The sequence below is a fragment of the Notamacropus eugenii genome, chromosome 4 (genome assembly GCF_028372415.1).
Source record: "Notamacropus eugenii isolate mMacEug1 chromosome 4, mMacEug1.pri_v2, whole genome shotgun sequence".
Lineage (NCBI taxonomy): Eukaryota > Metazoa > Chordata > Mammalia > Diprotodontia > Macropodidae > Notamacropus > Notamacropus eugenii.
Window position 1 is genome coordinate 6,216,013 of NC_092875.1, and position 23,055 is coordinate 6,239,067.

The following is a 23,055-nucleotide window of genomic DNA, read 5'->3' on the forward strand; positions in this document are numbered from 1 at the left end:
CTGCAGAAACAGGACTTCTGGCCTCACTCCTTTCTGCACCGGCTGCTCTGCCTGGCCTCAACTTCCTAGAAAACGATGTCTCCTTCCTTTGGATCGGGACTGTCGTTACTGATTGTATCCCCCTGCTCAGCACACCGGCTGGCACACAGTAGGCACTTCATAAACGGACAGACTTGGGATACGGCCAGTGCAGGAGTTTGTTTTGCTTGACTGTAGATTTCTTACACGGGTTTTTTTTTTTCTTTTGAATTTTATTTTTTCTTAACGAGAGAAAACAGATGTTTTGTTCTTTGACAAGTGAATGGGGTAATAGGTATACCAGACTTAAGGGCAGGGTGGGAACGGGGGAAGAGGAGGCAGTGTCTCGCTATCTGCTTAGCTGCTTTCATGACCCTAGAACCCTAGGGCTGGGGTTGATTCTTAAGCCAGTGAAAGCATGCACAATTCTACCAAAATGGAGATTATATAACCCAAAGGCGAAATGAGAAATATTTGTTTTTTTAACTTCCTTTACAAGCTAAGAGTGGGCTACCCTCCCTCATTTCCACATCCTTTATGATCTGTGAGTTCGCTCAGTGAGTGAGCCACCTGTGGCTCCACAGTCCCTGGGCAAGTGAACACAAACACACACTGTCAGTTACCGGGGACTCAATTGATGAACTGACCACTGAGACTCATCCTGTCTCTCCAGAAAGGGAATAACTCTAGATCCTAGAGGATCGTTGATGTGGAAGATGCTCTGCCAACCACTCCTACTTACTGGTAGATGTGTTTTGAACCTATATATTTTCTCTTCTAATTACCTCTTAAAAACAAGCCTGGAAGATATGCTGGCAGAAGGAAAATGAGAATTACTGAGTGGAGCCAGATAACCCCTTTCTCCAAATGTCATCACACACTAGCAGTGGCAGCTGAATGAAGACATCAAAATAGGTTAGGGGCCACATCAATTAAAGATTAAGTGCCCACTATGTGCCAGGCACTGTACTGATCACTGGTGATACAAAGAAAGACGAGGCAATGTGTCCTCAAGGAGTTCACAACCCAATGGGAGAGACAATATGCATACAATTATTTACACGAAAGCTATATATAGGATAGAGACAGAATAATTAACAAAGGGATTAAGAAAGTCTTCTCCTAATCACTGATTTTAGTGAAGATATGAAGGAAGCCAAGAGGTGAAAATGAAAAGGGAGAGTGTTCTAGGTAAGGAAACAGCTCAGGAAAATGCCTGGAGTCAAAAATTAGTCCTAGCATAGAACCCTTGTGTAGTTCAAGGGATAGATGGAATAAGAAAGATGTAGAGAGATTATTGAAATAGCAATGCCAATGAGGACATCACCTGCCTATCACAGAAATAGAATTGGAAGAGCCCTGGGCAGCCATTCAGTTCTCCACCCAAGGGGCTCCCTACTGTAACATACCTTTGCTGGAAGACTTCCGGAGGGGGAGCCTCCCACCTTCTCCAGACAGCTCTAATTGCTTCCTATCATTGGCTCTGTCCTTTTCTCTCGATGTTCCTGGTTGCCTTCTGTGGCCAAAAGGTCTAGGCTAGTACTTGATATTTCTGGGATACTTTAAGGATCCTGAAGTGTTCTGTGTGCACCATTTCACTTGTCAGGACCACCCCTTCCTCCTCTCACACCCTGAGGGGGCAAGGGCCCTATCTGAGGCCCCATAGCTAGTATGGACCAGAGGCAGCATGCTTATTCTAAGCTCTGGGGACTCCAAGCTAGGCTGGCCCACTGGGACCTGGGTTCGAAGACAATTCAGGAAGTAACTACACAAGACCAAGTTACTGCACGAAGTATGGTTTATTGCAGAAAGAACTAGATACCAACCAGCAGCTCCATCAACAGTGAATGTAGCTTCCTGCAGGTGCTAGAGCAGCATCCAAGGCTAATGTCTTAGCCCACCATGACACTGACAAAGGGGAGCTTGTTTGTTCTAAATCATTTTTTCACTGAACTCTTTTCCACAGGATCCAAGAGAACAGGGAACTTGGATTCTGAGCTCTGTGGCTCGCCTTGCAAAGGACAGCTGCAGAAAGACACAGATCAGGCCAAGTGGTTCATGCTTTCCCTATTTCTGGTGGGGAAGCCATGACCTAAGAGATTCCTGGGAAAGACACTGTAGGGGACTGTGAGACATGCAATCTCTGTCTACTACACAGAACGTAAACCAAGTCAGTACTGGGATTGATGGATGACTGCTGTTCTCCAGAGGTCACTCCTTGGCATTGCACTTTCATGTCTATAACTCTAACAGATCATTAGGGAAGGACATCCTTTTGACAGCACTAAGGCAGTCACTGCCATTTAAACAAAACACAGAGGTGAGAAATCGCAGCAATTGGCAAGCCCTATCAGGTCCCAGAAAGCTATCCTGATTGCTGCTGCCACAGTTATCTAATGGCCTCTGGCAGTCAACCCTGGCACTCCTTAGAAGTAGGTTCTGTGTTTGGGGGATTAAGAAAACTACATTTTCAGGAGAATCAGGATGGTGTTGCTAAGAGAAATGCTACCAGCCCCAAGAGCTATGTAAACATGTGATGTAAGCAGGAGACAAACAGCAAGAAAAAGAACATCACAGGAATTCGGGATTTGGAGCAATTTCTGAGTTGGTTTCAGAGAAAAACTCCATCCTCTTGTTCACTTTCTGTGCCCCCTTGCAGAGCTCTAAGTATTTCTTATTCTTTTTTCTAGCATATACTTCCCTTTCATTTTCAGTCCTGGCAGGGCAACCATTTGTTTCTACAAACACAAGTTAGGGAAGTGCATTGATATCAGTGGTTGGGAACCTCCTTTTTAAAGATGCAAACATTTCCTCTGACAGAAGGTATTCCAAGGTGCCACTGAACTGCAGATTGATCTTGGATGATGTTTCTGAGCCTAAATTCTATTAATCTTGCTTTGCTCCTGCGTAAGGTAGAGGCTGAATTTTCATGCCATTCATTTTATCTTCATACTAAACAAAAGGTATCAGAGGCCCATGGTTATCTACTTTTTGGGTGGATGGGGAACTGCCCCTTTCAAGTGAGGGAAAAGACTTAGTTCTTCCAAGAAAAATCCAACCACCATCATCCTTGGGCCATTTCTGCAAGTCTTCCCATTGCTACCCTAAAGGCCCATGGATGGCAGCCAGTATGCAGATGTGCTGCTCACAACACTGGAGCTTCCAAATGTCTTCTCTATATACTGCGGTAAGTAGCCTGCTGCTAGAACTCATTGTGAGCAGGGGTTTTGCCACAGCAGTAATTTCTAGGCCCAATCTAGCCTTCTCTTGTTATTGAGACTATTGCTAACCCAGTAGTAGGGGGAATAGAATGCCTAACTCCAAGGTGAAGTAAGGGCATAAGCAAATCATAAGAAGCAATCTGGTTCAATGCATTCTAATCTACACAGTAGGGTTGAGATTTTTCAATCATTTTCATGAACAGCAAACTATCTATATGAATTTGGCTAAATATATCTCTAGAGCAACTTTAGCTAGCTGCCAGTTGGTCTGAAACTAGAGCACAGCATGTAATTAATTAGTAGATGATGCATCCTTTGTCCTTATTCAACTTTTCAACATATCTAAAGTTTTCACCACTTTTCTCTTCCTCCTAAGTTTCCAGCCCCATATCTCATTCATAGGATCATAGATTTACAGCTGGAAACTCCTAGGTTATGTAACCCAAACTCTTCATTATACAAATGAAGAAAAATGAGCCACAGACAGGTTCTGTGACTCCTCATGGTCTTCCTTGTAGAACTAGAATTTCTTTGAATTCTAATTTCATAGTCTAAAACATAACCACTGAACCAAAAAAAATCAATAGGACATATAATAGCTACAATGAAATAGGAGTATAACATAGGATAAACCAATATAGAGTAGAGAGAGGAGAAGGAAAGAAATCAAAATCAATAAATCAATAAGCAAGATCCTCTAACCATTCACTCACTCACTCTCAGAAGCCCATGTTGTAACAGTTCCCCAAAGGTCCAGGTATCATCCAATCTCCATTCATGTTTCTAGGAAACAAATCATGAGGTTCATCATAATTCACCTTTCAGTCTAGAGTACAGGAAGGTTCTTCTAGAGAGAAATGTTACCACAGATGTCTGTAAACTGTCAGAGTTCAATTTCAGTGCAGGTGTCAATGAATTTTCCTAAATGGCATATAACCCCCATTGCTACCTTCTTATTATTTTCCAGATATTCCTTGGTATTCTCGACCTTTTGTCTTACAAATGAATTTTGTCTAATTCTAAAAGTATCTCTTAAGTAACCTGGTATATCACCAGCTCTGAAATTTGACCATTACTTCATTAATATTATATTGGCACAGCCTATTCAAGAACACTGAATTTCTCTGCAATCATCCAGATCTTCTTTTATTCCTGTAAAAAGTCTTGTAGTTCTATTTTTAGAAGTCCTATGTGTGTCTTTATAGGATACTACTTATTTATCTGATCTGAAATAGAATTCCTCTTCCAATCTCTTCTCCTGACTTTCATCAACATACATAAAAGCTGATGAATTCAATGGATTTCTTTTGTATCCAGCTACATTATTACTCAAGTTATTGGTTGTCTTACTAATATTTTTTTTTCTATCTGGCCTTTGGGCTTCTCTATGAAAACATAATATCAATATCTGTTTATAGTGGAAAGATAAATTTTACAAATGCAATCATGAAAAGGAACATAAATGAAAGACAATAGGATTAAATGAGGATTGGTACTACCAAATCTCAAAGTATGTAAAGCAAATATACGAAGGATCTATGTCCATAGCAAAGCAGTAAAATTCTCAAAACAATCTGGTACTAGACAAAATACAGAAAAACAGATCAAAGACACAGAGTAGATAAGTTAAGACTTAGGAAAAAATGGACAAAGTAGAATTTGGTAAACTAAAAAGTATGTAAACTACTGGGAAAGGAACTGTGCGAAGAGATACTAGGAAAAATGGAAAGTAGTGTGGTTTAAAACAAAGATCTGATGAACATGTTATACCAAATTGCACAAAAAATTCTCAATGGATGTGACCCAAATATAAAAAGTCACACCATTAAAAAAAAACAAAACTAAACTAAAGGAGAACTGAAGCCTACTTATTTCACAACTATGGAAAGAGGGAAATTATTAGTCATTCACAGGACAGGTCACAAAAGAAAAAAACAATTAGGATTATGCAAAGTTTAAAAGTTTTTACATAAATAAAAATTCATGTCGCTAGACTCAAAAGAAAAGATCATGGGTGAAAAGTCTTTGCATTAAATATCTCTAAGAACAGTCTAGCATTTAAAACCAAAAGGCAATTGCCATGTTTATAAGTTAACACTTGTTCCCAAAAGACAAGTGGTCAAAGCATATGAAAAACTTTCAAAAGAAATACAAATGCGCAAGTACTTGAAAAAAATGTTCAAGAGACCCTTGTAATCAGACAAACTGAAATGAAAACTACCAAAGAACTGCCTTTCACATATCAATCTGGAATAGATGGGGCAACTAACTCATTGTTGGAGAGGTTACAAAAAAGCAAGCACGTTTCATGGAGCTATCAATGAGTTCAACGACTCCAGAAAATAATGAGGAATTGGTAAGAAACTTACTGAATTGTGAATACCTGTTTAACCCACAGATTCCACTACTGGAATTATCCTCAAGGAAGACACCTATGGGACCAATCTGAATAAACATGTTCTGAACTTCATCACATGTGGTGACAAAAACTGGAAACAAAACATATCCCCACTGATCAGGGAATGATTGAACAAACTGTAGTAGAAAAATATTGCAGAATAATACTAGGCTAGAAGGGAAGACAAAGATTAATTGGAAGAAACTCAGGAAGATGTGCTTGGAGAGTGGCAGAGTAAGGAAAGCCGAGTCAAAGCACCAGCAGACGTAAATACCTTGATGAGGTAAATAAAATCAGCACTCAGAGGAAAGCAAAACCCTTGTCAAATACAGTAGTCAATGTTAGTAAAATAATATATAAAATATAAGCACAAATCTCTCCTTTTGTGAACAAGTGAAAAACTTTTGAGAATGTGTGTTAGAAGGATATTTAGGTATTTGTTGGGATAAATCTATTGTGAAAAGATGTATCAGTTTTTAAAGGGGGAAAAAACCCCATGCCATTCATCAGATTATTCTCTTCAGTAACAACTGGTGTTGAATAAGGTATTTGCTTTGGAGCAAGGCTCCCTCAAAGTTTCTCTCAATTATGCAGCCTCTGATGCCTGGTTAGACCAGCACTCAAGCGGAAACATCTCCCACATTCACTACATTCAAAAGGTTTCTCTCCAGTATGAATTTTCTGATGGCGACTAAGCTGGGCACTCTGGCGGAAGCACATTCCACATTCATGACATTCATAAGGTTTCTCTCCAGTATGAATTCTCTCATGCTGAATAAGATGTGTCCTCTTGCAAAAGGCCTTTCCACATTCACGACACGCATGAGGTTTCTCTCCAGTATGAATTCTCTGATGGGCAGCAAGGGATGAGTTGTAGTTGAAGGTCTTCCCACATTCATTACATTCATAAGGTTTCTCTCCAGTATGAATTCTCTGGTGGCAAATAAGCTGTGAGTTCTGGTGGAAGGCCTTTCCACATTCGTTACATACATATATCTCTCCTGTATGAACTTTCTGATGTCGAGTGAGTTCTGTGCTCTGGCGGAAAGCCTTGCCACATTCATTACATTCATAAGGTTTCTCTCCAGTATGTATTCTCTGATGGGCAGCAAGAGATGCACTGTGGTTGAAGGCCCTCCCACATTCATTACACTCATAAGGTTTCTCACCAGTGTGAATTCTCTGATGGGAAGCAAGGGATGAGCTGTGATTGAAGGCCCTTCCACATTCACTACATTCATAAGGCTTCTCTCCAGTGTGAATTCTTTGATGGCGAGTAAGATGGGCACTCTGCCGAAAGGTCTTTCCACATTCGGTACATTCATAAGGTTTCTCTCCAGTATGAATTCTCCAATGTTGAGTAAGCTGTGTCCTCTTGTAGAAGGCCTTTCCACATTCATCACATTCATAATGTTTTTCTTTAGTATGAATTTTCTGATGCTGAGTCAGCTGAGTTCTCCATTGGAAGGCTTTCCCACATTCCAAAGGTTTCTTTTCAGTATTTAGACTATGATAGTCAATAAGGTCTGAATTATAACTGAAGGATTTCCCACAATCGTTATACTTAGAAAATATCATTTTTGAGCTGGTTCTGCTGTATTTTTTTTAACTGTCTAAATAGTCTAGAGTTCTTTCTGTGTATCACATTTGTGGAGACTGTCTCTAAAAGATGTTCTGTGTTGTAGACAAACCACTGGCCACCAAAGATTCTGCTTTATTTCTTATCTTCAAATAGGTTTCCTTTGGCTGACCTATTTGCCAAATGTGTTTTCCTTGTTCTGCTGCCTCTATAACCCAAGGCTTACTTCCAATATGGAGACACAGGGAAGTCTGATTCTTTCAGAGAAATGCCACACTTGAAGTGGAGTCCTTGGCTTAGTCTCCAAATCTGAAAGAGAGAAAAAAGTCAATGTCCGCTGTTCTCTAGTTGCACAAGGAGGCTTGTTCTGTCTCATCTATCAAGAAAAGTAACTCAAACTTTAAGAGGCAGGAGAAATAACAAAACAATCTTGTGTTTTGTAGGACTGTTAGGAGTTAATCAATTCTCAAACCTTACAGTACCATGCAAATGTAAATTAGTAATATACAATGTACAAAATGCCTCAGATTAAAACAATTCACGGACTAGGCATGTTATTTTAAATTGAGGAAACTGAGGTTCCGAGTACTTTAGCAATTTTAGCAAAATGTATGTGGCCCAAAGTCACATCATTAATAAATGTAAAATACAGGTCATGAACTAAATGGGACTTCTGACTTGAAGTCCAGTACTCTTTCCACTAAATAAAAATACATAATAACAAAGGAAATGTGAGCATAGCCAGAAAAATAGGCAGAATTTCCAGGCTTTTTTCAGCTCATTATCAAGGAAGGTTACACAATTACATCTGCCTAAAATCAGACAGGTAGACACACAGAGTATTAGAACTCATAAGACATAAAAGATCTAATACAAAACCCTCCTTTTGAAGATGAAGAAACAAACTTAAGAGGTTGTTCTCCTGAACAAAGCTCACAACTATACCTGTACTTTTGATTCTTTCCTCTCCTCATTTTCTCCATCTACTACCCTCTCCTCATCTACTCGTTTAATCCCTAACACTTACAAACCTAACTAGGTCTCCCCTCTGGCCCCAAAATACTCAGTTCAAACTATCTTCAACTGTCTCTCCTCCCTTTTAGTCAAACTTCTACAAAAAGCTGCCTGTTCTCACTTCTTCCACATCTTTTTGTCTTTACTTATTTCTCAACCCTTAAGACCTCTACAAATATATTATCTAATCTCACCTGGGTCCTCATTGAGACAAGCAAATATTCTATTATTCCACATGAACTGCTATACCACTTTCTCCAGTGGATGTCTGAAACATTCTCAACTCTCCTTCAAACCTCCCCATGGCAACCCTTCACACACTCTCTTAACTGAATAATTCACTTCTCATTTCACATCATTCATTTACATGTCTTTCTGCACAATCTCAAGAATGATCCTTCTTGATCAACAAATGGACCTCAGATAAACTGAGACTCGGGAAAGATTTTATTTTAAAGAAGTCAAAGTCTCCCACTGCATCCAGGGCCATCTCCAGTTATCCTGCTCTATATCTGGCCACTGGACCCATATGGCTCAGGAAGAGACAGTGAGGCAGGTGACTTTGCAGTCTTGCCTCACTTAAATACAATTCATTTGCAAGTCATGACCTCACCTTCATGATGTCAAGACCTTCTTTGAGAAGGAAAGACAAAACAACAGATGAAGTTGCTTGCCAAAGCAACACCCCTACCCCCACTGCATCTTTGATCAAATCTTCTCAACTTCTCTAACACAAGAGAGCTTCTACTATCATCCCCATTATTTCTCTTTTCTCCATTCTTTCCCCCTATACGGTGGCTCTTTCCTTGTCACCTACAAACAAGTCCGTCTCCACCTTTAAAAATTTGCATTTGATCCAGCTATCCTCAACAACTATCATACTATATCTATATACCATATGATACAATCATACTAGATCTCTCCTTCTGAATACCTTGAAAAAGGTGTCTGCATTTCCTTTCTCACTGCAATCTAATACCTCTGCAACCTGGCTTCTGACCTCACAATTAACTGAAACTACCCTATCCAAAGTAACCAATGATTTCTTAGTTGCCAAAACCAACGAGCTTTTCTCAAATCTTTTCTTCCTTGACTTCTCTGAAGAATTTCAAATTGTTTGTCACCACGTGTTCATAGATACTCTCTTTTCTCTTGATATGTACAACACACTCCTCTCATAATTCTCCTATCTGCACAATCATTCCTTTTCAATCTCATTTGTTGGGTCTTCATCCACATTATGCCCACTAGTGTGTTCCAAGGCTCTTGTCCTGGGTCCCCTTCTCTTTTTTTCTCTATACTTCATCATTTGACAATCTCATCAGCATCCGTAGGCTCAATTATCATTTTTATGCAGAGGATTCTGAGACCTCTATAGTCACTCTTAGTGTTTCGTTGAGTCACTCCCACAAACCTCCAATCGTGCATTTAGCATCTCACCTGGATGTCCCATAGGCACTTCAAAGTCAACAGGCCTGAAACAAACAATTCTTTTCCCATCTCCCCAAACCCTACCAATTTCTAAACTTTCTTCTTATTGCTGAGGTTGTCACTATCCTCCCAGTTACCCAGTCTCAGAACCTGTATAATTTTTGACCCTTTGATTCATTCCCTTCTTTCCATTCATTGACAGGTTTAGGCTACCCATGACCTCTCAGAGAAACTACTACAACAGCCTTTAAGAAACTTCTAACTGGTCTCCTGGACTCCTGTCACCCCCAATCTCCATTCCAATCTACTCTACTCACACTCTACTGGGATGCTGAAGTGATCTTTCTAAATCTTAGGCCTGATCAAGTCACAGAACTCCAGAGGGTCCATATTTTCTCTATCAATAGGAAAATCTTGTTTGACATTTATAGCTTTTCATAATTAAGCACCTTCTCCATCTTTTAAAACTAACTTATTATCCTCCTCACCCCAACCTACCACCCCATTTGCATTTTCCTTTTATGTGACACTCCATTTCCCATCTCTCTACCTCCTCCCCTCTACCTCTAAGTTTCTTTGGCTTCCTTTAAAGCTGAACTCAATTTTTACCTTCTATAGAAGAGCTCCCCTCAGTCCTTACCTAGCTAATGGCTTCCTTTTTCAGATTCTACCTGAGATGCTCTACCTTTCTACCTTCTACCTGATGTGCTCACACACATATACATGTATAAATTCTGTGTGCATGTATGTACCTAATAATTTATCATGTTTCTCCCCATTAAAATGAATGCTTGAGGGCAGGGTTATTTTTTCCCTCTTTTTTTTTGCTAAAATTTAGCAGTGCCTAGCATATGGTAAATAACTATAAAACTGTAAATCTCTATTGTGTAGATTTTTATGATTGGGGAAAAAATGTAATACATGCACTACTGACGGGGGAGAGAAGAGAGGAACGTTACTTACACAGCAATGTTGTCAGCATCATCCCTTATCTCTTTCCCACTAAATATATAAAACCAAAGAATCATATACTTTTAGCAAACATTGCCAAATAAAACAAATCACATATTTGCCATGTCCAAAAATGCATGTCACATCTGGCACTCTGAGTCACCCCTCTGTCAAGGGGTAGGAAGCATGTGTCACCCTTGGTCATCTGAATCAGGAGTAGTCACTGCACTGTTCAGAGTTCTAAAGTCTTTCCAAGCTGATTTTCTTATGGTCATTTCACTCTGTATCAGTTCATTCAAATCTTCCCAAATTTCTCTGAAATCATCCCTTTTCTCAAGTTTTATAGCAGAACTATACATCATTACACTCACACTATTATTTGCTCAACCATCCCCAGATGCTTCTCTCCCTTTCCTCTTTTGGTTACAGTTCTTAGCTAAAGCAATAATAATGAAAAGAGCTACAAGGATCTTTGTACATACGGATCATTTTCTTTCATCTTTCAAGGTATGTAGGTCAACTTAGCAGCATAACTGGGCCAAAGGGCATGAGATTTAGAGACTTTTTGATCATGATGCATACTGGCTTTCCAGGGCTTGTGACAGTGTACCAATGGTGGTATGTTGTCTCACTGTTGGAATTGCCTCTGATGAAATTTTCTGCTGTTTCTCTCCTATGTTTTTTGACCCACAGATTTTTTAGGATTAGGTTAGTCTCCAATTCATTTTTAATCCTTTCTTCAAAGGCTATTATTTCTACTTCCTGCACCTGTGAAGTTCTTATGCCTTACAGTATATAGTAAGTCAATTTCTGTAAATATGACAGGCACAGATGAAAAATGTTTACTCCTTTCTACTTCCAGATGCCTACTGTATCTAACTTTTCTATGATTTGATTCAGATCCTTGGGCTAGGATGACAATGAGAAATGCCTTTTTTTTTTTTTAAAGTCACTTATAAATTATTCTCTTAACAGACTACATGCTAGAATACAGCAATATAGATCAAGTTCACTGGACATTTTGCAGACCCCACCTTGTTCCTTTTCTGAAATTAGTTCACTGGCCATCCAATTCACTTCTGAATTGGAACGGCCTTAAGCAACCATCTCCTGGAACCCATCCTAAACTACAATATACCTGAGAATAGTGTTTTAACCTTTGCTTTAAAGATGCTCCATATCTCTCTCCCAACGTGGGGCCCCTCAAAGATAGCAACAGAGCTGTTGTCTAGCTACATTCCTCATTCAAGTTAGTTTGGATAGCCTAGGGGTTCCCTTCTCTCAGAAACTGTGACTCTATCAGTGTCTTACTTAACACAGTACCTGGGCACATAGGTGCTTAGGTAACACATGTTTATTGACTGTGTAGGAGGCAGACATGGGCAATGCCAACAGATGGTGACATTCTAAACTTTGCCCTCATCCCAGGCTCTCCCTCCAATGATCCACCCCACTCCTATGCCATCCTTTGTTTAGTGCGATCTTCCTTCCATTCTGCTCCCCAAGGACATCCTCAGGATGATACTTCTGAGTTAGGTCACTCAATAAGCACATTGTTTAAAAGGTGTTTTTTCCCTCCATGGTTTCTTGATGCTTTAGGAGGCAATAGTGCCCCTAATCACTGTGTGGTCTGAGCCTCTGTCACAATACAAGTCAAAGATTGGTGTTGGAGGAAAAATGGTCTTTAAGAGATTCAGTGTAAAGTGTTATAAAAACAGGTACTGCACTAGTATTTTACAAATATTATTTCATTTGATCATTATAACAACTCTGTGAGGCAGGTGTTATTACAATCTCCATTTTTACAGTTCAAAAAACAGAGGCAAAGTGACACAGCTAAGAAGCATCTGAGGGAGGATCTGATTTCAGGCTTTCCCGACTCCAGGCCTAACACACTATTCACTATACCAAATAACTGATTCCCTAAAAGGGTTATACCCTACCTTGACCACACATCTAAGTGACATGGCACAGCTATGGCCTCCTAGAAATTCCAATGTGAAGGCAAGCATTCTCCTTTTTCTAGATGACATGGCCTTACAAGCTCTAATCTTTAGTTAAGATATATCTCTCAAGATATCACAACTAATGGCTTCTGTTAGGCATTCCTGAAGATGAAAGGGATCACTCATGAATAATTCTATTCAAGAAGCCAATTCATTCACCAAACTGGAGAGATATCTTCTGGGTATTTTGTCCTAGAGGGCCTATGAGGACACAAACCCCATGTGGGGACAGGTTTTATTTTGGTCTAGGTCCCAGGAATAATACATGGCCTAAAGTAGTCTCTGGCTGGTCATATGACAGTTTCAGCAAACGCTTCTTCTCTAAAGAAACACTTAGCAGTGTCTATTTACCATGAAGGAACCTCTCTTGGCAGGAATAAAGGGGAGCTCTTCATCTAGCATAAAAGAGAATTTGGGTGCCCTTAAGACTGTGATGTAAAGAAGACTTCCACTCCCCACAATAAAGCATGTCAGCATTTGGCAAAGGTTGGCTAAAATATCTATTTCAAGGGAAGAATGCTGGGTTACAGATGTCCTGATCAATATGGTGTTACCCAATCTTCCACATTTTCCCAGTTCTATCTGCATAGTGAAAGGATGGAAACCACCTGGAACATATTCTCTTGACTTGTCCACCCCTCCTCCCCCCCCAACCTCATGTCATGCAAGTTTAGAACTAGAAGAGATCTGTAATTCCTTCATTTTACAGATGAGGTGAAATCCACCAAGGTACAGCTGACAGCTCAACATTGGCACACCAGAAGATCACTAAACTGGAGTCCAGGCACCTGAATTAGAATCCTGTGGCAGGAACACTGACCAGCACTGTGACCCTGTGTAAGTCACATGGCTAATAGAGAGGAGCCCCTGCCTCACAGCTGCTGTGACAACTCCCTAACATAATGTATATGAAGCGCTTTGCTCCACAAGCCACTGCTGTTCTGACTAGTGAGTGTGGGGGAAGCAAAGCTAATCTGCTCACTCACTTTGGTGATCCCCAGCTCCCCTTTCTGTGCTTTGACCAAAGGTTTCCAGGGCAGCCCAGAAGAGTCTACATTCAATGAAAACCACTAAACCCTACCCCCAAATCATACCCCTTGCAGTCTTCCCCTCTCCAGACTAGAGATCTGCCACTTCCTGTTTACTGAGTACCAACTTAATTGTATGTTCTTGGGTTTCATAGAAACTGGAGACAAGAAACATCTTTTTAAGCAGACTGGGGGCCTTTTTTGAAAAAAGCTCCCCCCAATCTAGCCTTGTGATTTCATCTGTGGTCAAAACTCTAAGCAGGATGACTCCTTTTACAGCTGCAAACCACAGCAACTCATTCTCAACTTAAGAGTATTAGAGAGGGGTCTGAGGCACTGAAAACTTGTGAATGCACTAAAATTACACATAGCTGGGGCCTCAGAGTTGTCCAGCACCAAGACCTAGCCAGGTCTTCCTCACCCCAGGACCAGCCCTCTGGGGCCCACAACAAATTTCAGGGGATTTTAAGAACATGGATGGGGGAAATGATGCCTTTATTTCGCTGTAACTGATTTCTTTGGTAATCTATGTGCTTTCTGTCTTGCTTTCAGAGAAAGAGGTGAAAAGGATACCCAAGGGATTCAGGACAAGAAAGGTGAATTAAGAGTTCTTGGACTCTACCTTCCAGGAAGATTACTCCTCATATGCCACATCCTCTAAATGCTTTATACAAGGACTCCCAACAACAAAGTCTTCCTTGTATTTGGCTCTGGGACAAAGGAATGTCGGTGATAACTGTACAATTTTCCTCTTTGTTTCAGTTTTCAAAGTAATGGGCAGATCCAGTCTTGGCCAATAGTTAGAGCCGCCCCTCTCCCCCCCCCCCCCCAAACCTGCTGAAAACTGCACTGCCTTCCTCCTAGAAGGCCACTGTGTGGCCTCCCAGCCTTCTGAAAGCAGCAAGTTTGGACATGCTAAAGTGAAAAGAAAGCAATCAACCCAAATTGACGAAGGCAAGTTTTCTTGAATAATGATCTTCACAGAAGAGCAGCTTTGGCAGGAGAGGAAGAAAAAGAGGAGGAGCTGGGTAATGGGGAGGAAGGAGCAGAGGAGAAGGGCCCTCAGGGTAGGTGGCATTACTTCATTTAGGGTACTTAGGAAATGTTTTACCAGATTACTCTGCCAGACCGTGGGGAAGAATATTCTATCATCATGTACTATTTGAGGAATTTTTCTAACAAACCAGTACCTAGGGGGTCAGGAGAAGGGTGGAGGTGGTGCAGAGACTTTTAAATGAAGCAAATTTGAAAAAGGAGAGCGTCTGTGGACAGAGACTCCAGGACTTACAAAGAGGAAGGAGTGGAACCAAAGCTCTGGCTGCCGCGTGTGTGCATGTGTGTGTGTGTGTGTGTGTGTGTGTGTGTGTGTGTGTGTGTGTGTGTGTGTGTGTGTGTGTGTGTGCGCGGGCGCGCACACATGCTCAGCTCCTGCTTCTTAGCCCACAGACACTTGGCCTCGGTTCCTATGGAAGGTGTCTTTCAGTTCCTACTAACAGCCACAGGAACCAACATCAGCAAGACTTCAAGTGTCCCAGGGCACATTTCCAGGTTTACAACATAGGATCTAAAGACCTAAAAGCCACAGCCAGAACTTCTCTAACAAATATTATCTCCCTGATGATCCTTATAACAAGCCTGCAATAAGAAAACTGAGAGGGGTGGTGACTTCCCAAGGGTCACTTGCCTAGTAAGTGTCTGAGGTTTCCTGATCACAAGGCCAGCGCTCTAGCCACTGTGCAGCCCTGCTGCCTGTTAGACACATGGATGGATCTCTGAAGGCTATCTGACTGCAGGCAGGAAGATCTGAGTTCCCACTTCACTGGGTATGGAGTCATCTGCCTCTCTCAACCATCAGTACAGGGAAACGACAGAGGGTTACTGTAAGGTTCAAGAGGTGACACATGTACTATAGCACTTTACACAATTGGAAGCACTTTAGAAATGCTAGCTCTAACTGACTGACAGTTGAGATGAGTCTGAGATCTGTGAGGGTGGAGGGAGTTTTCCTACAGGAATGAAATGAAGAGGGAGGGGAAGGTGGCAATTTTTACCTTGTAGACAATAAACAAATCCTTCAGAAAGGATACTTCTTCCCCAGGGCCCAACATAATCCATAATAATCTAGTTGAGTTCACCTTGTAGAAGCCTAAAAAATATTTCCTGAAAGAATAAGTGACTGGAAGGTGAGGCAGGCACAGCCTGCTCCCTGGACCTGAAGACCAAGGAGAAACCGAGTAGGCTAGACTCAGAAAAAGTCAAGAACTCCAGGACTCTTGGGCAGGGTACAGTTGGAGGCAGAGCAACCTGCAGCAGGCCCTGAGCGGGCCCACTCAGATCTGCTGCTGGAGAAGCAGATTCTACAAAAGCCACCTACCATCCTTATCAAATCGAGGTCCTTACAGCTCTTCTCTCTGGCCCTGACCAGAAAAATGGCAATCCTCAGAGAAGTTCTCTAAGTTATGCAAGAAAGGGGACAGAAGTAAAAAGCAAGCATCAGCTTGGAGCTGGACAGCAGGTGACTTACCTCTACATTTTGTAAATTCTCTGGAATGTCATCAACTCCCAGTCTATAATCTCACCTACATGTGTGACCTCAAAGCACTGCTTTCAAAAGGTTGGGGAAGGAGGGTGCTGAAGTTCAGGAGGGAACCCAGGTCAGACAGAGGAGGCGGTGAAAGCTAGGAGCAGGCACACAAGGCCCCAGGCTGAGGGAACACCCCCCCCCCCCCCCCCCCCGAAGGCCTCTGGGACAGTTCTGGAGTCAGGGTTTTATCCCTCAGTGCTCCAGAACTTCCCACATACTCAGGCAGGCTTGGCTTCCTTCAGCATAGCCCAGAACTTCGTTTCAGCTTCCTCTTTTGTTACAAAGAGACCTGTATTTCAGGAGAATCTGTTTATCCCCTGTGAGGCAAAAACGATGTAAATAAAAGAGCATCACACACTGCTTCCTGGCAATCATCACCAGTGTAGGTAAACTCCCTCCACCCACACAGATCGCAACTCCTAGGTAATTTAGAGTCTGGTTGAGTTACCCAAGGCACTAAAGAGAGACTGGGCCCGATAACTGGAGGGAGTCAAGAGGCAGGGCCATGAAGCCAATATTCTGCCCACCGGCCAACACAGCCTTCAATGATCAGTAACTTTCTGAAGAAGGAAACAAACGGAAAGCTACACAATTCGATCAGATTTGTGGCTAAGAGAACACAGCCCCACACTCTCACAGGGCAGAGAGCTGCCAGGAGTCTCCCCCTACTACTGCCAGGCCTCCTTCTTTCCTTTCTCATCACTCCCTCCGAAATCTCTCTTCTCCCTTGATCATTCCTGGTAACCCCTTATCACCTCCTGTACTGGCTTCTTTCCTGTCCTGATCCTGTCCCCCCCACCACCCCAAACCCCTACTTTGCTCCAATCAAAAACTGTTAGGGGCTAGAAAAAACTATTTCACCAATGATGGATCAAACTCCGGGAAGCTGAAGTGCACATTTCCCCAACATTAGTAAGTACTTTGCTATACACAGCAGGTTTTAGGCAGCTAGGTGGCACAGTGGATACAACACTGAGCAGCAAGCTGGGAGTTCAAACCCAGAATCAGAAATGATTAGCTGTGTGACTCCGGGCATGGAGATCATAATGGCGCCCACTTCCGAAGGCTGTCCTGTGAGAATTAGACAAAATACTATTTGTAGAGTGCTTAGCAAAGTGCCAGCCACACAGTAGGATATACACACTTCATAGGTCCTTGCTGGTTGTTTCCTCCCCTTCCCAGTGCTGCCTCCCACCCTCCAAACTGGCCTTCACTTATCTCCACGCACAGCCTTAACCTGAGTGTATTTTTTCAGACAATTCACTGGCTACCAAGCTACAAGCCCACCTCCTTAGGACTTCTCACCTAACGGCCAACCGTGGGAAATTCCTAATGACAAATTTCTCCTTTGCAGAGGCTGGCTCCACCCATAAAAGTAACTGAGCTGACTTTTATCCATAATAAACTGAGAAACATCCCCCTAGGAGGGCCCACATTGTTGCTTGACAATCTTTCTCCTACAGACTTCTGGGTAGTCTGTGAACTTTGGTGGGGAAAAAAAAAAAACTTGACACATTCACATTCACTAACCTTTAAGTGAAATTTAGCAATTCCTTCAATTATGAATTTTTTTGAAAGTATGATTTTGAAGGGGGGCTCCCCAGCTTCACTGGATGTCCCTGCTACAAAAACAACTCCAGCCCTCTCCATCTAAGCTGTGTGACCATAGGTAAATCACTTGACCTCTCTTGGCCTCAGTTTCCTCATGTAAAACAAGGCAGTTGGACTCAATGAACCTATGCTCTCCATGTGCATCCAGTCCTCCTGGAACTTTAAACGCAACTTTCCTCAAATGTAATCAGCAGTCTTTCTGATATCTCTGTGGCATCAACACTTACTAGGCAGTCATGCGACATGCTCCAGACCATTCTGGCACTGTCCCATCATTTGAGGCCCCATGATGCTCCTGCCAAATGCAGCCCCTCAGCTTCCCTGGTTTCCTCCCTATGCTCCAACATCTTTGCCTGATGAATTCCTAGTGATCCTTTAACACCAGTCCAAATACCACCTTCCCTGGGAAGCCTTCCTGGATAACAACAGCTGACAATTATTGAGTACTTCGGGGTCACGTCCTGGCTCAGCTGATCCTCACGCCCCCTAAGATGGGTGTGATCGTTACTCCTCCTTTGTGAGAGAGGAAAAGAAATGAGGTCTGGAAAGATTTCGTAGCCTGCCAGGATCCTGGGGCTCTGGGAAACTCTCCCTCCCCGGCCTTCTAGCACTTTGGTAGTTTTCTAATGCCTTTTTGTACATTATGACGGATGTCAGGATCTGCCTTCAGTCTCCCAGCTAGGGAGGAGGCAGGGTGGTAACACTAAGAACAGCTAGCATTTGCACGGGCCTTTCAGGATGGCAAAGCACAGGGCAAAGATTACAAAATGCAAGTCTCTGCCTTCAGGCTTAAAATTTACAGAAGGAAAACAAGGCAATGGGGAACAGAGGGAGAAGGATGGGCCCGGAGATTTCTAGGGAACAGAACTCCAGGTCTGGGATCAGGAAAACTAGAGGTCAAGTCCTACCTCATATACTCACTAGCTGAGTGACCCTGGGCAAGTCATTTCACCCTGTCTGCCTCAGTTTCCTTATTGGAGAAGGAAATGGCAAACCACTGCGGCGTCTTTGCCAAAAACAAAGCAGACAGAAAACCAAAATGGGTTCAAGAGGACTACGCACAACTGAAACAGCGGAACATCACCCAGTGTGCTTACACAGGACACGGATACGTTTATCCCGCACGTACACGTTCACACACACACAGAAGTATACATACATACTTACACACAAACATTCGCTCAACACGTGTACATGTATATACACACGCAGACCATACACCCATGCACACAGATGTATACACACATATACTTACAAAGGACACGGATACGTTTGTCCCACATGTACACGTTCACACACACAGAAGTATACATACATGTACTTCCCCACACTTGACACGTGTACACGCATTTACATGCACAGACCATACGCACACATACACACAGACATCTTTACAGACATAATACAGACTTTCCAAAGCAGACATGCACACATACCTAGGCACACATGTGCGTATGCATATATACACACAGCTGCAGACACGTACACAACACACACGTGTGCGCACACATACACACTGACACACACGTGTGCACACACACGTACACGACGTACCCACATACATGGACACACACACGGTGTGTGACGTCAGGCGGACCCACGGGGGGGCTGAGCCTGGATTCCCAGGGGAGGAGGCAGCCCCCCCACCCCCCGCTGGGATCCCTGCTCCTGGATCAGCACCGGGCCCCCCTTATTTAGAACCTCCCCGGCCCCTCGGGCCCACAGCCCCTCCGCCCCTCCTCCCGGGTTCGGCAGCGTCCAGGAGGGTGCCCGGTCCGGTGCCTCAGTTTCCCCTCCCGCCACGCGAGGGGCTGGCCTCCGTGCAGGCCCGGACACCCACAACGACAATCCGGACAAGGGGCGTTTCCGAAGCTTCACCGACGTCGCCCCCGGAGGGAGGTCGGGGCTGTGGTTCCCCTTTCTCAGCCGAGGGGGTGCCGGGCCTGCCCGGAGTCCGTCGCACAGGCCGCGTGCCTCAGTTTCCCCCAGCTAAGGCCCCTCCCGCCCCCGGCCCTCAGTTTCCCCGCCCAGCCGCAGCGCGGAGGCCTAGATTCGGCTCAGAGACAGGCGCGGGGCCCGGGCCCGAGGGCGGCCTCGCTGGGAGTCCCGGACGGCCTAGGCCGCACACACCTTCCCCCGGCCCCTCGGACTCACCTCCTTCCCTCCCCCGGGACGGCGGCCCCTCCTCAGGCCCCGATACGGCCGGCGAGCTCCGGCGGCGGCGAAGAGAACGACCAGGGCGTCCGCGAGCCAAGCACCGCGAGAGCCCGAGCGCGAGCCAGCGGACGAGCCCCGCCTCCGGCCGCGCGCTCAGGAAAGCCCCGCCCCCGCCCGCTGGCCGCCTATGAGAGAGACGGCAGGGCCGCCGCCCGTCCCCCCGCCCCCTGCACGTAGCGTCGCCCGCCCATCGCCCCGCCCCCTCCCGCTCGCCGCCCTCCCTCCCTCTCATCCACCCGGGTGGGAGCCGAGCCCGCCTCCCTCCCCGCGGCCTCGGCCTTGTTTGCGTGCGGACGCTTTCCTCGCGTGCCCCCGGCCCGCGAGACCCCGGAGGGCGGGGGGGACTCGGCCTCCCAGGCGGGGCGCGCCTTCCCTTTCCCGTTCCCCGCCGTCCCGGGCCGCCCCTGGGCCAGACGTGGAAGGGCCGGGCGGGCTGGGCGAGCCTGGCGCCGGGGGCGGGGGGGCAGCTCCGCAGATCCCACGGGTGCCCCGCCCCCGCCGCCCTCCCGCAGGGTTCGGTTCCCCGATCCTGGGCCTGCGGGCAGGGAGGGGCTTTCCACTTCCCAAATTCCCCCGCTTCGCCGGAGGGAGTTTCCACGCCGAGAATCCCCCGCGTCCGTCGGGGGAGTTTCCACCCGGGGAGTTCCCGGCCTTGATGGAGGGAGTTTCCACACTGGGTGGGACGGGGCAGGCACCCGAAGGTCGGCCGGCCCCGCGCTGGGAGGATTGGGGGGCTGGGGCTGGGCCCCCTCCTGGGCTTCTGGGCCCCCGGGAGTGGGGCTGGGGCTGGGAGCCCCCGGGGGTGGGGCTGGGGCTGGGAGCCCCCGGGGGGTGGGGAGCTGGGCTGGGGCTGGGCCCTCTCCTGGGCTTCTGGGCCCCCGGGGGTGGGGAGCTGGGCTGGGGTTGGGACCCCCCGGGGGTGGGGCTGGGGCTGGGCCCTCTCCTGGGCTTCTGGGCCCCCCCCCCGGGAGCTGGGACCCCTCCGGGGGTGGGGCTGGGGCTGGGAGCCCCCGGGGGGTGGGGAGCTGGGCTGGGGCTGGGCCCCTCCCGGGGATGGGGCTGGGGCTGGGCCCCCTCCTGGGCTTCTGGGCCCCCGGGGGTGGGGAGCTGGGCTGGGGTTGGGACCCCCCGGGGGTGGGGCAGGGGCTGGGCCCCCTCCCAGGTTCCCCAAGCCCGCCTCTTGTCCTCTGCCCTCTATCTCTTTCTTGAACTCTTCTCGGAGTTCTTGCTGGGCCGGTGTCCAGTTGGCATCCTCCTTTGCAGCTTCACTTGTGTGTGGGCAATAGAGGTCTAGGGGCACCTGCCGGGAAGGGGGCTCCAGACCACTACAGCGGGTAGCACCAGCGGTGCCCTCTAACTCTACCCGCATCAGTCTGCTTTTACCAGGGAACACTCACTTCGAAGACAGAAGGGTAATAAAAGTACCCAGGGGAGCCCGGGCCAGGAATGAGGAAGGCTCGTCTGGAGTTCGAATGTGGCCTCAGACACTTCCTAGCTGTGTGACCCTAGGCAAGTCACTTCATCTTGGCCTCAGTGACCTCCATCTGTCAAATGAGTGGGGGGGAGGAAATGGAAAACCACCGAATGGGGTCCTGAAGAGTGGACAGAACTGAAAGGCCCTGTGCCAAGTACATGGGGCTACAAAGAAAGAGGAAAAAAATGGTCCTTACTTTCAAGGAACTCACAGCTTAACGGAGGAGACATTGTGCAAACAACCATGTACAACCAAGATATATGGAGGATAAAGTCAAGGGTGGTCTCAGAGAGAAGGTACTAAAATGAAGGAGGCCTGGAAAAGGCTTGAAAGAAGCCAGAAAGGCCAGAAGACAGAGAGAGAGGAAGGGAGATGGTGTCAAGAAATGAGGGTCTTGTGGAGGAACAGCAAGGGCTTTGGATCCCAGAGAATGTGGAAATAGATGAGGGGCAAGATGTCTTCTATTCCTAATTAGAAGGAGTTTCTGCTTGGCCTGCAAAGCCTCCTTCCGTAGAGCCAGCAGAAGCTGAGATTAGGAATGTGCTTATCTAGATTCATAGTTATTGAGTCTCCCTAGCTAGGCCTGCTCCCATCAATCCACCCACCCATCCATCAGTCTGTCAGTTGACATTGATTCAGTACCTACTATGGGTCAGGCATGGCGGTGTTGGGTTCTGGGTCCAGGGAAAGTCACTTAATCTCTCAGACTCAGTTTTCTCATTTTACAGAGAACCTCTTGAGCTGGGAAGGAACTTGGGTCATCTAATCCAATCCCTTATTTTATAGACCAAGAAGCTACTCCTACATGTGGCTTTGGGCAAGTCTGCCCTGGGCCTCAGTTTCCTCCTTTGTAAAATTCAGCTTCTGTGATCCTACTGGAGAATTCCTTCCCTCTGCCTTTGTTTCAGGACTTTGCCTCTTCCCACCTTTTACTAACCCACTGTCATCCCTAAAGCTCCAGCCAACCCTTGGAGCTCCCTCTGAGGTCCTGGCCCTGAGCCAGACTGACCGGGCAGGTTCAAAGAACAGACTTGTCTGGTTCTTCATTACCGGTCACCTTACTCCTAAGGCTGCCAGGCACTTCTACCATTGTGGCGTCCTCTTCCCTTTCTCTCTTTCCTCTTCTAGCCCTCTCCTCTAGATAACCCATATACGCTTCCTAGGGTTTGTTTACAAGGGAAAACAGAAGACACTGACTGCCCTATAGGGCTGCCAGGTGGTGCCATGGTACAGAGTGCCAGACCTGGAATTAAGAAGACTCATCTTCTGAGTTTGCATCTGGCCTCAGACACTGACTAGCTGTGTGACCCTAGGCAAGTTACCTAACCTTGATTTGTAAAATGAACTGCAGAAGGAAGTGATAGACTGCTCCAGAATCTCTGCCAAGAAAACCCCAGATGGGTCATGAAGAGTGAGACATGACTGCAAATGACTGACCCACACCAGTTGCAACTTTCCCATCAACCTAAAGTCTTCCATGCTGCTTGTAAAAGATACCTGTCCAATCACAGATACAAGGTTTT

The 23,055-nt window shown here is 45.5% G+C and overlaps 1 protein-coding gene across 1 annotated transcript; it reads right to left on the reverse strand.

Annotated features, from left to right (window-relative positions):
* Window positions 1-1,798: 1,798 nt before the first annotated feature.
* Window positions 1,799-20,162, reverse strand: LOC140502822 (uncharacterized). The gene is made up of 2 exons (XM_072606839.1): window positions 19,996-20,162; window positions 1,799-7,525 (listed from the first exon to the last, which is right to left on the reverse strand). Exon 2 carries the CDS (start codon window positions 7,213-7,215, stop codon window positions 6,220-6,222), a length of 996 nt encoding a protein of 331 aa, XP_072462940.1. The 5' UTR covers window positions 7,216-7,525; window positions 19,996-20,162; the 3' UTR covers window positions 1,799-6,219.
* Between the last annotated feature and the right edge of the window lie 2,893 nt (window positions 20,163-23,055).